The sequence below is a fragment of the Coffea arabica genome, chromosome 8e, assembly GCF_036785885.1.
Source record: "Coffea arabica cultivar ET-39 chromosome 8e, Coffea Arabica ET-39 HiFi, whole genome shotgun sequence".
NCBI classification, from domain to species: Eukaryota; Viridiplantae; Streptophyta; class Magnoliopsida; order Gentianales; family Rubiaceae; genus Coffea; species Coffea arabica.
In genome coordinates, this window is record NC_092324.1 from 42863344 (window position 1) to 42879142 (window position 15799).

Here is a 15799-nt window from a genome sequence, read left to right on the forward strand (position 1 = left end):
TTATATAGAGAATTAAAACATAACCGTTGGAAAAAAAAATGAACGTTGCTAATTTTAACTTGCTGGTATAAATTTTGTCCGTTGTAGCTTCAAAAAATTAGTCCGTTACAGTTTCAAAAAAATTGATCTGCTGATACTGACCCACCCATTATATGCATCATTAGAATGATGCGTGTAATGAACCCGTATCATGGCAGGCATTACACGCATCATTACACTCCGTTGCAGTTGCCCTTAGTCTCCCAAAAATTAAAATGCAAAATCATGTGGTCCAACAATATCTTCCACCCAATGTCATACTTCCGTTGTTTAGGTTTAATGAATAATGACAGTTTATTTCCTTAAAGCATACCTTGATTCTTAGAAATAAAAATTTGATTAAAGAAAACTACTTTGAAATAAAAAAAAAAGAGAAGAGAGAAATAAAGGAAAAAAAAAACTTACATAGTAGAGGGGGTTTTTTTTTTTTTTTTTTTTGTCTCTCAAGGAGTTAAGTGATACAAAATAAATATTAAGAAGTAAAGTGAGAATCAGAGTATTATACTTTAAGGGATAAATTGCAATTAACCCCATTGTTTATGGGAAAACACGTGGGGATCCAAGCATTAGCAATAAAACAATGAATGTAAACACTAAAACAATGTCTAAGAAGATACTAATAAAATAGAGGGTTAGTCACAAGAAGTCCCTCTACGGTTTTGTGCATTTTACAGTTTACCCCCTAACGTTTTATTTTTTGTCACTGTATCTCTTTGACAAGTAGTCAAAGCAAACATTTGGTAATGGTGCTGATAGTTGTTAATTGACATCCAAAGAATAATGGTATTCCTTAAAAAAAAAAAATAATGAACAGATATAAATGCCTACAAGTTTGGGTCGAATAAAGCATATATTTCTCTTCTCTTGTCGCAAAGTTTCGTGTCCACTCATTTGAAGTAATCACATGCATAACGATTTTAGATAAAAAAAAAATTTGTATTACAAATTATTTTTCTAAAATGCACAAAAAATTATTTGCGTATCATAAAAATCAAACTTTTATAACTTCAACATCCAAAAAAACTCCTTCCAAAATTTTTCGATGTCCAAAATCTTCTCAAAGGTGCTATTTTATCACCTCTACAAGTTTCTTGAATTGATTCTTCCATATGGTGTAATGAACAACATCTAGAGGAAGTGCAAGGAATTGAATTTGAAGAAGCTTGGAACTTTTTTTTTCTATTTTAGTTGTAAATGTTGTGGATGAAGGAGAGAATTTTTTTTAAATGCGATGAATGCTCCATACATACTAGAAAACTTGTGGGGATCGCTTCATTATAAAACATGAAGAAGGCCATTTTTCGTCAGAAATTTTAACAGTTAAAATTAAGGGGGGAGGGGCATTTTCATCAACGGTAATGTTTTTGCTGAGATGGATTAACGGAGGAGATAAATTGAGAAAACTAAAACGTCAGGACGTAAACTGCAAAACACTTCAAATCTTAGGAGGACTTTTTGTGATTAACCCTAAAATATACCCCTGTTAAAATTTGCACCAAAAACTCAATTTCAATTATCCAATTTCAGACTTATTCATCACCAACGATAAAATGTTCTTTACAATCACAACTTGTCATGCTAGAGAAGCTCAATTAAAAATCATGTGAAATGTTAAAAAGTGCTCGCTAGCCCCATCACAAAACATGTGAAATGATAAAAAGTGCTCCACTACCTCTATCACGGTGACGAACTTATTAGATTTGAGCTGGTCCTCGTTGTCATTTGAAATGTAATGAGAGTTGGAATATCGAAAATGATCGCCAGGTCAGGCCTGATGTAACGCAGCAACGCTGACTAATGCGATTACTTCTTGTACTTGTAGTCTTCATCCTAAACTAAAGGTGGATTCCTCCCTCCCTCATCATTGCTGTCAACTGAACCACCTGATATTACAGCTGTTTACGCAACACCAGCCAGCCATGTGGTTAGAATTATTTTGAAATAAAAAATGTGGTTAGATCTTTGGATAGGTGTGATGTGATGTATATGAAATATAAAGTTAATTAAAAATATAAAAAATAGATTGAAAAATGTATTTATGATACAAACGAAATTTTTTTTTAGAAAAATTATCTATCCTAATCTAGTATTTTTCGTAGAAAGACGCCAAATTTTTTTGTTTATTGTGATGAATTATGATGAATGAATGTAAGGCTTGAATAATTCGTTAACAATATATATTTTTGTTTATTGTCTTTTGGCACATTTGGCATGTATCAGATTCAGTAAAAAAATTCAAACACTGTCAATATAAGAAAATATGAATCCATGACTCTATTAGACACTTGTATTCCATATTGTCAAGGCATAACAGACCAGTCTTAAAACTAACTCCAATTAACTTACTTTCAATAAAAGAAAAAAGAAAAAATTTAACCAAACAACAACAGAATTTACTTAATTGATCTTACTGTCTTTCCTAATTTACTATATGAAATTAATTAGCTGTCTTAAGAAATTTCGAGGAAACAGCCCTCAGTTTTATTTGTGTAATCTCTTATTATAATTTTTTTTTTTTTTGCTTTATGTGTTTGACAAGTTTATTTGTTCAACTCAAGTGATACTCGTAAATCAGCATTCTGTTTGCAGTCATTTTTTGACCAATATTGTCTGCTTGCAACATCCATCGGTCAATAGTCACATGTCTATATAAGAATTCTCCCCACTGCCATTCCTATGTATAGGCAGCATCTCTATTGCGGGTAATGAGCATTGTGTCGACAAAAGAATCGTGGTCAACCTTTCAACTTTTTATAAAAGGGAAAATGTTAATCTCATTTCATCTTTTTAATCACACTCCTATTATTTATTATGATTTGATAAATAAAAATTATATAATAAAAATGATAATGAGAGTGTGATTAATGAAAGAAAGAGAGCGATCAACATATTCTTTTATAAAAAGACATTTAATGATAACATTTTTATTAGGTAATTTCGGGTGAATTTACGATATATTCTATAACTCATTATTTGAAGTGCCTTGGTATTTACAAAATTTACCCTTTTTTTTAAAATTTATTTAGGGCAAAATTAGCAACTTTTTTGTGCTGACTTTCAAAACATGACTTTTACTTCAAAGAATTAAAAGGTGAAAACATGGTGTCAACATAGAAACGAGGGAGTGCTAATTTTTAAATAAAAGTTTTAAATGTATAGCCAAATTGAAATCCAAATGTTCAGTCTCAGGGACATTTGATAATGCTAAAATCTGAAATCTAAAATTTGAAATTTGAAAGTAATTAAGTACTGATGATTGAATTTGCTGAACTAATTAATTCAAATATGTTTGATAATCAGCTGAATTTTAGCAGTGAATGAAAAATATTATTATACGCATATTACTGTATATTTTAGCACCAATATCTTGTTTTGCTATTATATCAGACTAGTTCTTTAGATAACCAACACAATCAGGCTGCGGCGAACTTGATCTTCGAAACTGCAACAGATAGACAAGTTCCCTGTTGACTTACTATTCTTCGGCGACAAATCATTTTCAACCACTAATAATTTTCTAACAAAATTAATTCGTTGGGATAATTGCAGAAACCTCCCCTAAGGTTTCTAATACTAGCACTTACCTCCCCTATAGTTTAAAATAGTACTGACCTCTCCTAAGAGGAAATTGGGGCCTATTGCTAACAAAAGATTGTGGGAATTTAACTTTATACCCTAATTATTTGGAAAAACCTAATGAACGAATTTGCAAAAGAAACCTTGTTTCTTGTCAACAAATTAAGTAACTAATTAAACTACCTATGAGTGTTACTTTCACATATTTAATTTATGTTAAATACAAAACCTACCAGTTTCCCTTTCATAAAAATATTAGTGTCACACTTTTTGAATTTTACTTATAAACGTTCATGTATTTAACATACATTAAATAATTCAAAGTAAATGTTCATAAATAGCTAGTACTTTATTCATCTAATGGAGGAAATCCATAAAAAGTTGTTATATTATGGGCAATTTCTTTTTCTTTTTTTACTTTCACATATTTAATTTATGTTAAATACAAAACCTACCAGTTTTCCTTTCGTAAAAATATTAGTGTACCACATTTTGAATTTTAGTTACAAACATTTATGTATTTAATATAAATTAAATGATTCAAAATAAAATGCCCATAAAGAATCGGTACTTTGTTCATGTAATTAAAGGAAAGCTGTAAAGAGTCAGTACTTTATGGGCCATTTCTTCTTTAAAAAATATTTAATTTATTTTAAATAGATAACCTACCATTTTCTTTTTCGTAAGTATATTACTGTAACACTTTTGAATTTTACTTACAAACATTTATTTATTTATAATAAATTAAATGTGCATAAATGTTTGATAGTAAAATGCCCATAAAGAATTGGTACTTTGAATAAGTAATGCCCATTTGTCCATAAACTACACCTCCTGAAGTTTATTAATTGTTAATTGATTTTTAGTGCTTTATCATTCATTTGCTAATACTAGTTAGCATGCAACACAAAGGACAAATCTAGCACAAAATTTTCATTTCACTCCTTAAAATAATATTTTAATGGCACTTTTTTGGGTCAGGACTGAATATGCAACAGAATCAGTAAGTTCAAGGGAGGTTAGTGCTATTTCTTAAACCACAAGGGAATGAGTGCTAGTGTTAGAAACTTTAGGGGAGGTTTCTGCAATTTTCCCTAATTGGTTTCTAGATTGACAACTTCCAAGTTGACATTCTTTAATGGGATAATTGCAGAAACCTCCCCTGACTTTTATAGTAATAGCATTGACCTCCCCTATTAAAAGTTGGAGGCAATTTAATAGGCAAAAGTGGGTCAATTTACTAAAGTACCCCTGACATGATTTAATTTTACCAAATGAATGTGATGAATACTTTCATCAAACTCAACAAAACATTTGTTAATAAAAATTACACTAAATTAACTATTTCTACATAGTTTAACTAATTAACTAATTAACTAATTACCTAAATAACTAATAATCTAATTAATTAATAACTAATTATCTAATTAACTATTAACTAATTAACTAATTATCTAATTGTTAATAGTTATTAACTAATCAAACTATTTCTACATAGTTAAACTAATTAACTATTAACTAATTATCTAATTAACTATTAACTAATTAACTAATTATCTAATTAATTAATTAACTAAAGCTGTTGTCTGTCCGAAACTAACAAACTATTTGCATGTTAAACTAATTAACTAATTAACTGCTTAACTAATTAACTACCTAATTATCTAATTAATTAATTAACTAATTAACTAATTTTTGTTTATCTAATTAACTAATTATCTAATTAACTAAAGTTGTTGTCTATCCGAAACTAACAAACTATTTGCATGTTAAACTAATTAACTAATTAACTGCTTAACTAATTAACTAATTAATTAATTAACTAAAGCTGTTGTCTATCCGAAACTAACAAACTATTTGCATGTTAAACTAATTAACTAATTAACTGCTTAACTAATTAACTAACTAATTAGCTAATTAATTAATTAACTAATTTCTGTTTATCTAATTAACTAATTAACTAAAACTGTTGTCTATCCGAAACTAACAAACTATTTGCATGTTAAACTAATTAACTAATTAACTAATTAACTAACTAACTAATTAACAAACTATTTGCATGTTAAACTATATACAGTACGCATTATCTATTTAAAGTATCGGCTCTTTATGGGTATTTTACTTTCAATCATTTAATTTATGATAAAAACATCAATGTTTGTAAGTAAAATTCAAAAAGTGTTACAAGTAATATCAATATTCTTATTTTCAAACATTTAATTTATGACCCTATGCCCCCTCTTTTTGTAAGAATATTACTGTAATACTTTTTGAATTTTAGTTACAAACATTGATGTTTTTATCATAAATTAAATGTTTGAAAGTAAAATACTTATAAGGAGCCGATACTTTAAATAGGTAATACGTATTGCATATAGTTTAACATGCAAATAGTTAGTTAATTAGTTAGTTAGTTAATTAGTTAATTAGTTAAGCAGTTAATTAGTTTAACATGCAAATAGTTTGTTAGTTTCGGACAGACAACAACTTTAGTTAATTAGTTAATTAGATAATTAGTTAAACAGTTAATTAGTTAATTAGTTTAACATGCAAATAATTTGTTAGTTTCGGACAGACAAAAGATTTAGTTAATTAGTTAATTAGATAATTAGTTAATTAATTAATTAGATAATTAATTAATAGTTAATTAGATAATTAGTTAATAGTTAATTAGTTTAACTATTAACTAATTAGATAATTAGTTAAGCAATTGTCAAGCAAATAATAATTGTCAAGCAAGTAAGGGCAAAATTGGAAGAAAATTCTTATCTCACTTCTACAAAAGCTGTCAAGGAGGTTTCTGCAACCAATTGTTATTGTTTAGGGGAGGTGAATGCAATTTCTAAACCTAGAGGGGAGGTCAGTGCAAATGTCAGAAATCTCAGGGGAGGTTTCTGCAATTATCCCTTCTTTAATTCTGCAATAATCATTTTCAACCACTAATAATTTTCTAATCTTAGAGATTCTCACTACGTCAAGCCTGACATCAAAACACAGGTGCTTCCTCGAAAAAAAAAAATACAGGTGTTCGTGCAGGTGGGTCTCTTTGCATTGTCCAAGTTCAAAGAAAGTGCTAGTGCTTTAGTACTACTATATATACACATCCTCACGGAATTGTTTCAAACCAGGAAAATCCCCCCAGTTCTAAACCTAGTATCTGATTAGTTTCGGTTAGTTTGATCAGATTCAAAGTTGAGCATTGTGCTGCTCCACTGCATGAAATGGAAAGCAGCGAAATATACCGTCTTGGTAGTCTTCGTTTAAGTAGCTCTAATGTATGGAGGAACACCACAATAGACGTGTTTTCGAAATCTTCTCGTGAAGAAGATGATGAAGAGGCACTGAAATGGGCTGCTATTGAAAGACTTCCCACATATCATCGGTTAAGGAGAGGGATACTTACTGATGAAGAAAAAGGCCAACGAAGAGAAGTTGATATTGAGCATCTTGGACCAGCTGAGAGGAAAATTATTTTAGAGAGGCAAGTTAAATTTGCAGAGGAAGATAATGAAAAGTTCTTGTTGAAGCTCAAGCAACGAGTCGACCGGTAATCTTGAATTCTTCAGCGTTATATTAAGCTAATCTTTTAGACTGAGATTCTGATGTACCCTGCTCTGTCATTGAGGATCTTTCTTTCTTGTTTTAGAACAATGGCTTGATTCTCAAGAGTCTTCCTTGCCTGTCCCCTCCCCTTCTAAAATACTTGTTCTGGAAAGTGCTAGTGTTTCGGTTGCCCACCTTCTTTCTCCAGTTCCTATTCTGTAACGAAATGAAATTTGTGTTTCTCTAAATTTTTTTGGTTTTGTTTGTTTGATCGATGCAGAGTTGGTATTGATCTTCCCACTGTTGAAGTACGGTTTCAGAATTTAAGTGTGGAGGCAGAGGCTCATGTAGGGAGCAGAGCACTCCCCACACTAGTCAATTTCTCTGCTAATATAGTAGAGGTAAGGCATCTTCTCATCTCTTTCTATTCATGTATGACATCATTTCATTTATTTTATGTTTTTTGTGCATTTTTCTTTGAAGGGATTGTTGGGTTACCTTCATATTCTTCCAAATAGAAAGAAACCATTTCCAATACTTCATGATGTAAGTGGGATCATCAAGCCTGCAAGGTAAGATCTAAGATGGAAAGTACCAGCCAATGTTTCTCATGGATATGCCTAAAATTAGTCCATTATAACACTTAAAACTGTCTGGATTTGCAGACTGACCTTGCTTTTAGGCCCTCCAAGCTCCGGGAAAACAACTTTACTCTTAGCATTGGCTGGAAGACTTGATTCTGATCTTAAAGTAAGGAAATAAACTTGTTTGTATTGCTTTTCCAAATCTTGAGAAGCAAATTTGCTGGTGACTTAATTATGAGTTATTTTGAGCCCACAGGTGTCTGGCAATATCACATACAATGGTCATGGATTAAATGAATTTGTGCCACAAAGGACATCTGCCTATATTAGTCAACATGATCTTCACATAGGAGAAATGACTGTGAGAGAAACACTAGCTTTTTCAGAGAGATGCCAAGGAGTTGGACCTCGTCATGGTTAGTACAATTTTCATCCTGTGTTGCACATATCTTTTCTAAATTCCTGCCTTTATTGTGATTGAAAGTCTGAGTCTGGTACTTTCCAGATATGCTGGAAGAATTATCAAGGCGAGAAAAGCAAGCTAACATTAAGCCGGACCCTGACATTGACATCTTCATGAAGGTAATCATTCAGGAGAAGTTTCATAGTGCAACAATCCTAACTTGTTTTTAGTAGAATAAATTTCATTCACCTCTTTAATTTCTCCTATTGATCGACGAGTCCATGAGAATTTTTTTGTATATCTTCAGGCTGCAGCACTTGAAAATCAGGAGAGCACTGTCAAAACAGACTACGTTATGAAGGTACAGAGAGTCTGAGAGAGCTCTAATTGAAACTAATGGAAATTAGTGCAAGAACACAACTCTCCAACTGCTGTTACCTTTTGTCATTTATAGATATTGGGACTTGAAGTGTGTGCTGATACACTTGTTGGCAATGAAATGATACGAGGGATTTCTGGGGGACAGAGAAAGAGGGTAACAACAGGTATATGCATAAAGAATTCCAACCCTGACAACTTTTTTGTGACAGCTTTCCATTTTAGCTCTTCAACTTTTAGTTCTAAATAGTTTTCAAGTAGAAAAATACTTTTGGAATATCACCTGAGGGCAAATGCTTGACTATTTCACAGTCACCTTGTTCATTGTTAGCCCAAAATTTTCTTCATTCTGTAAAAGGATTCAAAAAATGATACGAATCCCATTGATGTTCTAAAGGCTTTTTGGATGCTCTGAACTCATTACTACAGGGGAGATGATGGTTGGAGCATCAAGAGTGTTCCTTATGGATGAGATATCAACTGGTCTGGATAGTTCAACAACCTTTCAGATCGTAAATTCCATTAAGGAATCCATTCACATATTGCAAGGAACTGCTGTGATATCTCTCCTGCAACCTGCACCAGAAACTTATGATCTGTTTGATGACATAATTCTGTTGTCGGATGGTCAAATTGTGTATCAAGGTCCCCGAGAATATGTTCTGGATTTCTTTGAAAACATGGGTTTCAAATGTCCAGAGAGAAAAGGAGTTGCTGACTTCTTACAAGAGGTATATTTTGCACTGTAATGACTTGATTTTTAAGGATTCTGAATCAACAAATGCAGGAAGATGCTTAATGTTTCAATGCAACCACAGGTGACATCAAAGAAAGATCAAGAACAGTATTGGGCTGACAGAAATGTACCCTATAGTTTTGTTTCTGCAAAGACATTTGCTGAAGCATTTCAATCATTTCATGTTGGAAATCAACTAGGAGATCAACTTTCTGTTCCTTTTGACAAAACCAAGAGCCACCCTGCTGCTCTAAGCACTAAGAAGTATGGAGTCAGCAAAATGGAACTTTTGAAAGCCTGCATGTTAAGAGAATTTCTGCTCATGAAGAGGAATTCATTTGTCTATACATTTGCAATGATAAAAGTGAGTGACATTTCAAAATTGGTAGTTTTCCTACTTAAAATATGTTCTGTGGATTAAGTTTAAGCGAAACTTGTAGTCATCAATACCAAATGAACTCCATCTAACTGCTATATTCACATTTCAGCTGATCGTGATGGCACTTATAACAATGACTGTATTTCTGAGAACTAAAATTCACAAGGATACGGCAACTGACGGTGGGATAGTCATGGGTGCTCTCTTTTTCACTCTGATCATGATTATGTTCAATGGATTTTCGGAACTTGCCCTCACTATAATAAAGCTTCCAGTATTTTACAAGCAACGCGACCTTCTCTTCTTTCCTGCATGGGCATATGCTCTGCCTACGTGGATTCTCAAGATTCCAATTACACTTGTAGAAACTGCCCTTTGGGTGGGTATGACATACTATGTGATTGGATTTGACTCAAATGCTGGCAGGTAAACATTCTGATTGATGCCATCCTAATTATTAGATTTATTAATCCAAAAGTTTCTCGCAAATGCAAGTTCCACTAATGTACTAAGTGCCCATAATGCAGATTTTTCAGGCAGTATCTGCTGCTTGTATGTGTCAGCCAGATGGCCTCAGGGCTATTTCGCCTCATGGGTTCATTGGGAAGGAATATGATTATAGCAAACACATTTGGATCCTTTTCATTGCTTGCAGTAATGCTGTTGGGTGGATTTCTACTGTCACATGGTAATACATATGGTTAAAAGACTACAAAATGTTATTGTTATTACTTCTAACCGTGTTAGCCGAATTCATGAATGTTAAATCTGATTCAAGAAAGCTTACTGTTTCTTTTAGATAATATAAAAAAATGGTGGATATGGGGTTACTGGATTTCTCCTATGATGTACGGGCAGAATGCTATCGCTGTGAATGAATTTTTGGGGAAGAGTTGGAGAAAAGTAAGCATTACTGCCAGACTTTTGTTCTTCCTTGGAGATTGGCTTTTAATCTAATGATTTAACTCTTGAATTAGGACCAAAACAAAATCCTTAATTGAAATTTTCGCCTGCAGGTTCTTCCTGGATCAACAGAGCCATTAGGTGCATCAGTCTTGGAGTCTAGGGGGATTTTTGCAGAAGCACGTTGGTATTGGATTGGAGTAGGAGCTCTGATTGGATACCTTTTCTTGTTCAATTTCTTATACACCTTGGCTCTCACCTATCTGAAACGTAAAGATTTAATTGGATTATTGTTTTATGCTTTTTTAAAAAAAATTTTAAATTGACAAAGAATGCACCTATAAGATGATAATTTTCGTGCAGCATTTGAGAAGCCTCAGGCAGTTATTTCTGAAGAATCTCTAGCAGAGAGGAATGCTAGCAAGACCGGCGAAGAAGCTGAATTATCATCAGAAGGGAAGGACATGAATGGTAGGTCATGAATCTACTCAGCTTCCGTTAGTAATTTAAGGAATTCAACTGACAAACCCAATTCTTGAATGTGCAGAAAGAAGAACTGCTGGAAGAACTATGTCATCCAGAGTGGGCAGCAGAAGTGATGCTGAACCAACAAGGAAAAGGGGAATGCTTCTACCTTTTGAACCTCTGTCAATCACTTATGATGAGATTAGATATTCAGTGGACATGCCAGAGGTCAGTTCGGAATTTCTAAAGATTATATGAAAATTATATTTTTGCCATAACGTTGGAAAACCTCTATATTTCTTTTCTTCCTGATTCTTACATATATATATATATATATATATATATCTATACATGCTGAGAGCAATTTTCATCTTTCAGGAAATGAAAGATCGAGGACAAACTGAGGACCGGCTTGAGCTTCTAAAAGGCATCAGTGGTGCTTTTAGGCCAGGGGTTCTAACAGCACTGATGGGTGTTAGTGGTGCTGGTAAGACAACTTTGATGGATGTCTTGGCTGGCAGAAAAACTGGGGGTTATATTGAAGGAACAATCTCCATATCAGGATACCCAAAGAAGCAAGAAACATTTGCACGAATAGCTGGATATTGTGAGCAAAATGATATCCACTCTCCTCATGTCACTGTGTATGAATCTTTGCTGTATTCAGCATGGCTTCGATTACCTAATGAAGTAGATGCTTCCACAAGAAAGGTTATTCATAATTACATGGTGAATTTGTATATTTGGAATTATCATACAAACTTTCAGATTTTGACTATTGACAGTCATTTCATAAACAAAATAATTTGCAGATGTTTGTTGAAGAGGTCATGGAGCTTGTAGAGCTCACTCCATTGAGGGAAGCAATTGTTGGATTGCCTGGAGTAAGCGGACTTTCAACTGAGCAGCGCAAAAGACTAACCATTGCTGTTGAGCTTGTTGCCAATCCATCAATCATATTCATGGACGAACCCACCTCAGGCCTTGATGCCAGGGCTGCTGCAATTGTCATGAGGGCAGTGAGGAACACAGTGAATACGGGTCGGACTGTTGTGTGCACCATTCATCAGCCAAGCATTGATATATTTGATGCCTTTGATGAGGTGATTTATCCATTCTTTCTTTGACCATTTCTTTTGATTTTTAGCTTGGAAAGGAAAGCTAAATGCTACTCGAACCCTGCAGCTTGTGCTTCTTAAAAGAGGGGGTGAAGAAATATATGTTGGTCCTCTAGGACACCATTCTTCTGAGCTCATTAGGTATTTTGAGGTGAGGATCCTAATTCCTAATTGCAGTTAGATCCTGAAATTTCTAGCATTTAAAAGAGCTGAAATATCAGATTCTTCTTCTTTTTCCTCTTCTTCCTGTGTCCTTCAGGGAATAGAAGGAGTTAGCAAAATTAGAGATGGTTATAACCCTGCAACCTGGATGTTAGACGTGACTTCACTGGCGCAAGAGTCAGCTCTTGGTGTTAACTTTGCAGAACTGTACAAAAGCTCTGAACTATATAGGTAGTCCCTTGTTTTATTCACTTTCTTCTGCTAGCAATAACGTGGTTCTCAGACACTTATGATGGAATGGTGGTAGTGTTCTAAAATTTCTTGGAATCCAAATGAAACAGATCTTTCTCCTGTCATAATCCAATTGAAACTTTTAAAGATTCTAGAAATTTTATTGTCTAAACTCTTTATTCCCACTACTAATACTGATGGCTGTATGTCTGGAAATCAGGCGAAATAAGACACTGATCAAGGAACTGAGTACCCCTGCTCCCGGCTCAAAGGATCTGTATTTCTCTACCCACTATTCTCAGCCATTCTTCACTCAATTCACGGCTTGCCTATGGAAACAACATTTGTCATACTGGCGGAACCCCAAGTACACTGCAGTGAGATTAATATTTACAACATTCATCGCATTGATGTTTGGAACAGTGTTCTGGAATCTTGGCTCCAAAAGGTAGATACAAAGGGTGAAAAACAACCACCAAAAAAAAAAAAAGTTCTTTAGCAACCTAAATTCCATACATCACTGTGATTTCTGTTCCACGTTTTAACTGTTAATCCATACTCAATAACAGGACGGTGCAGCAAGATCTCTTTAATGCAATGGGTTCTATGTACGCTGCGGTTCTCTTTATCGGCGTCCAAAATGCAACAGCTATTCAACCTGTTATTGCTATTGAAAGAACAGTCTTCTATCGGGAGAGAGCAGCTGGAATGTATTCAGCATTGTCATATGCTTTTGGACAGGTAATTAGTTGCAATGTTAGATAGTATACTGAAGAAGCTAATGCAAATCTTTCAGCTTTAATACCACACAATCATGTTAGATACCATAATCAACTGAAGCACGAAGTATTTGAATTGTTTCTGATTTCTGTCTGCATTCTGAAGAGATTACACTTTTTTGACATGCAGATTGTGATTGAGCTCCCATATATTCTTGTCCAAACGATCATATACGGGGTCTTAGTATATGCCATGATTGGATTCGAGTGGACAGCTGCAAAGTTCTTTTGGTATCTGTTCTTCATGTACTTTACCTTGTTATACTACACAACTTATGGAATGATGACAGTGGCAGTTACTCCTAACCAACAAGTTGCTGCAATAGCCTCCTCTGCATTTTACATCTTATGGAACCTCTTTTCAGGATTCCTCGTCCCAAAGCCAGTAAGTTCCCAATATACTCTATCAGATAACTGTCAGATTTCAGACGCTGCACAACCTATTCTTCATCCCAAGCTTTCCTTTTGATTCTTTTTCTGTTTTGTCACAGAAAATTCCTGTTTGGTGGAGATGGTACTATTACATTTGCCCCGTTGCTTGGACATTGTATGGTCTAGTAGTTTCACAGTTTGGAGACATTGAAGAAAAGATGCTTGACACGAATCAAACTGTCCAACAATTCATAAGGAGTTACTATGGATTCAGGCATGATTTTGTGGGATATGTAGCTGTTATAATTGTTGGAGTAGCTACACTTTTCACCTTCATCTTTGCTTTCTCAATCAAAGTATTTAACTTCCAGAAAAGATAGGATTTTGAAGATAGAACAAATTTGGTGAAAGACTTTGTAAATTGCTCGTGCTTATGGTACAAGACAATATTTTCTAGGTGCTGCAGCCACATGGTTTTGATTGATTTATGGCTAGTAGTTATGAAGCTTTTGCAGTGTAAAGTTTTTTTTTTTTTTTTGTTGGAGGGATTTTCAGTGTAATTGTTGATTTGCTTAATTAATTTTGAAATTATAGTTTCAGTAACTTTTGTTCAGAAATTTTGATCCAGAAAGCATACATACAAGAGGAGACACAGGCTCATTCCTGATAATAGTGCAATATAAAGAGGGTGAAAGTTTGATATAAAAATCAGATCTTCATTGGAGAAAAATACAAATGGAAAAAAAAAAGGAAAAAGGTTTTCTTGGCATCAAACTAGCACTTTCCAGTAAAACAGGAACTTGCTGGTTCAATTTTTTTAGAGTAGAATATACTACTATTCCATATTCACTATGAATAAGAGTTATTCAGTGGAAAAAATTGATAAGCCCTCATTTGATGTCACAACATTATGTAAAAATAAACTTCTAATGCATTCTTAGTTCTTTTTTTTTTTTTTTTTTCTTTTCAGTTGGGGGTATCCGGGCCTACACCCGACTAATCCTCCAACCCCGAGGAGAGCGGGCCCCACCGATCCCCAGGAAATTACCCCGATTGCTCGAGCTCAGGGTCGAACCCCAGACCTGTCTCACCTAAGGAGGCTACACAGGCCACCCGAGCTAACCGAGGGGGCCATTCTTAGTTCTTTAGGTCTAGTGTTTTTATATGTGTCTTTTATCTCTGTAGTTTTCTTGATAATGAAAAGATTTTAAAGAATTAACTCAATCTACCCATTTCTCAATCCCACATCCCCCTTTCTTGCTAGAAAAAAATTATATAAAAAAAAAATTTCTCAATGCAGATCATAGTAAAGCCCTATAAAATTCCATGCAAAACATTGTTTTCAGGTTCGAATTTAAAGGTATAAATTTGAAGTTTAGTGTAAGTTATATCAAATTTTTATGTAGTTCAAACAAAACGAAACTGATAAACTAATTTTGAGTTAATTATATATAGACCCCTAAAGTATGATTAGGTTTGAATAAATTACATCTTACGCTTTCTCACATGATAAAATTATATTTTACGCTAAACAATTATGGATGAACATGGGATATCAACCCCCAGACAGTGAAGAAAAAGAAAAGCTAAAATAATTAAGAGTTTGTTTGAATATCACATTATTTGAACAATACTTTTATTGCAGCACACATAAATTTTCTAGTCATCTATTTATTTATTTTAATCATATCTTTATCATGTATACATCATATTACAAAAATTACCACAAAATTAAATGCAATCTATAGAGCTAAAAAGACAAATAAAAGATTTTATCCACCCTCCAAGATTCAAATTCAATAACAACCACCCTAAACCACATGTAGGGCCTTTTCGTGCAACTTCTCATCATACTATAAACTGTAACATTAACTACTCTCCAAAATTTTCAATAGGTTCTTCCCTAAACCACATGTAGGACTCTTTCATGCAACATCTTTTTGTTTGGATGAAAAATAACTTTCATTAACAAATTGCTGGAAATTGTCAAGCACAAATTGATGTATATCACATCTCTAGCGGCAAAATAAAGATGCACTAAAAATTATAGATCTGCAATTTAACAAATACATTAAATTAAAAAAAAATTATGAATAGATCTGAAAAATATAAGAAATTTCAAATTTGTCTT

General features: G+C 33.4%; 1 protein-coding gene across 1 annotated transcript; it reads left to right on the forward strand.

Annotated features, from left to right (window-relative positions):
• Positions 1-6600: 6600 nt before the first annotated feature.
• On the forward strand, positions 6601-14271 carry LOC113703681 (pleiotropic drug resistance protein 1). The gene is made up of 24 exons (XM_027225126.2): positions 6601-7162; positions 7439-7559; positions 7642-7730; positions 7824-7908; positions 7999-8158; positions 8248-8324; positions 8453-8506; positions 8600-8690; positions 8953-9254; positions 9342-9623; positions 9748-10064; positions 10166-10326; positions 10438-10541; positions 10655-10811; positions 10905-11012; positions 11089-11234; positions 11385-11717; positions 11819-12109; positions 12192-12275; positions 12384-12517; positions 12738-12965; positions 13087-13258; positions 13427-13681; positions 13788-14271. Exons 1-24 carry the CDS (start codon positions 6837-6839, stop codon positions 14046-14048), a joined length of 4338 nt encoding a protein of 1445 aa, XP_027080927.1. The 5' UTR covers positions 6601-6836; the 3' UTR covers positions 14049-14271.
• The last annotated feature ends 1528 nt before the right edge of the window (positions 14272-15799 follow it).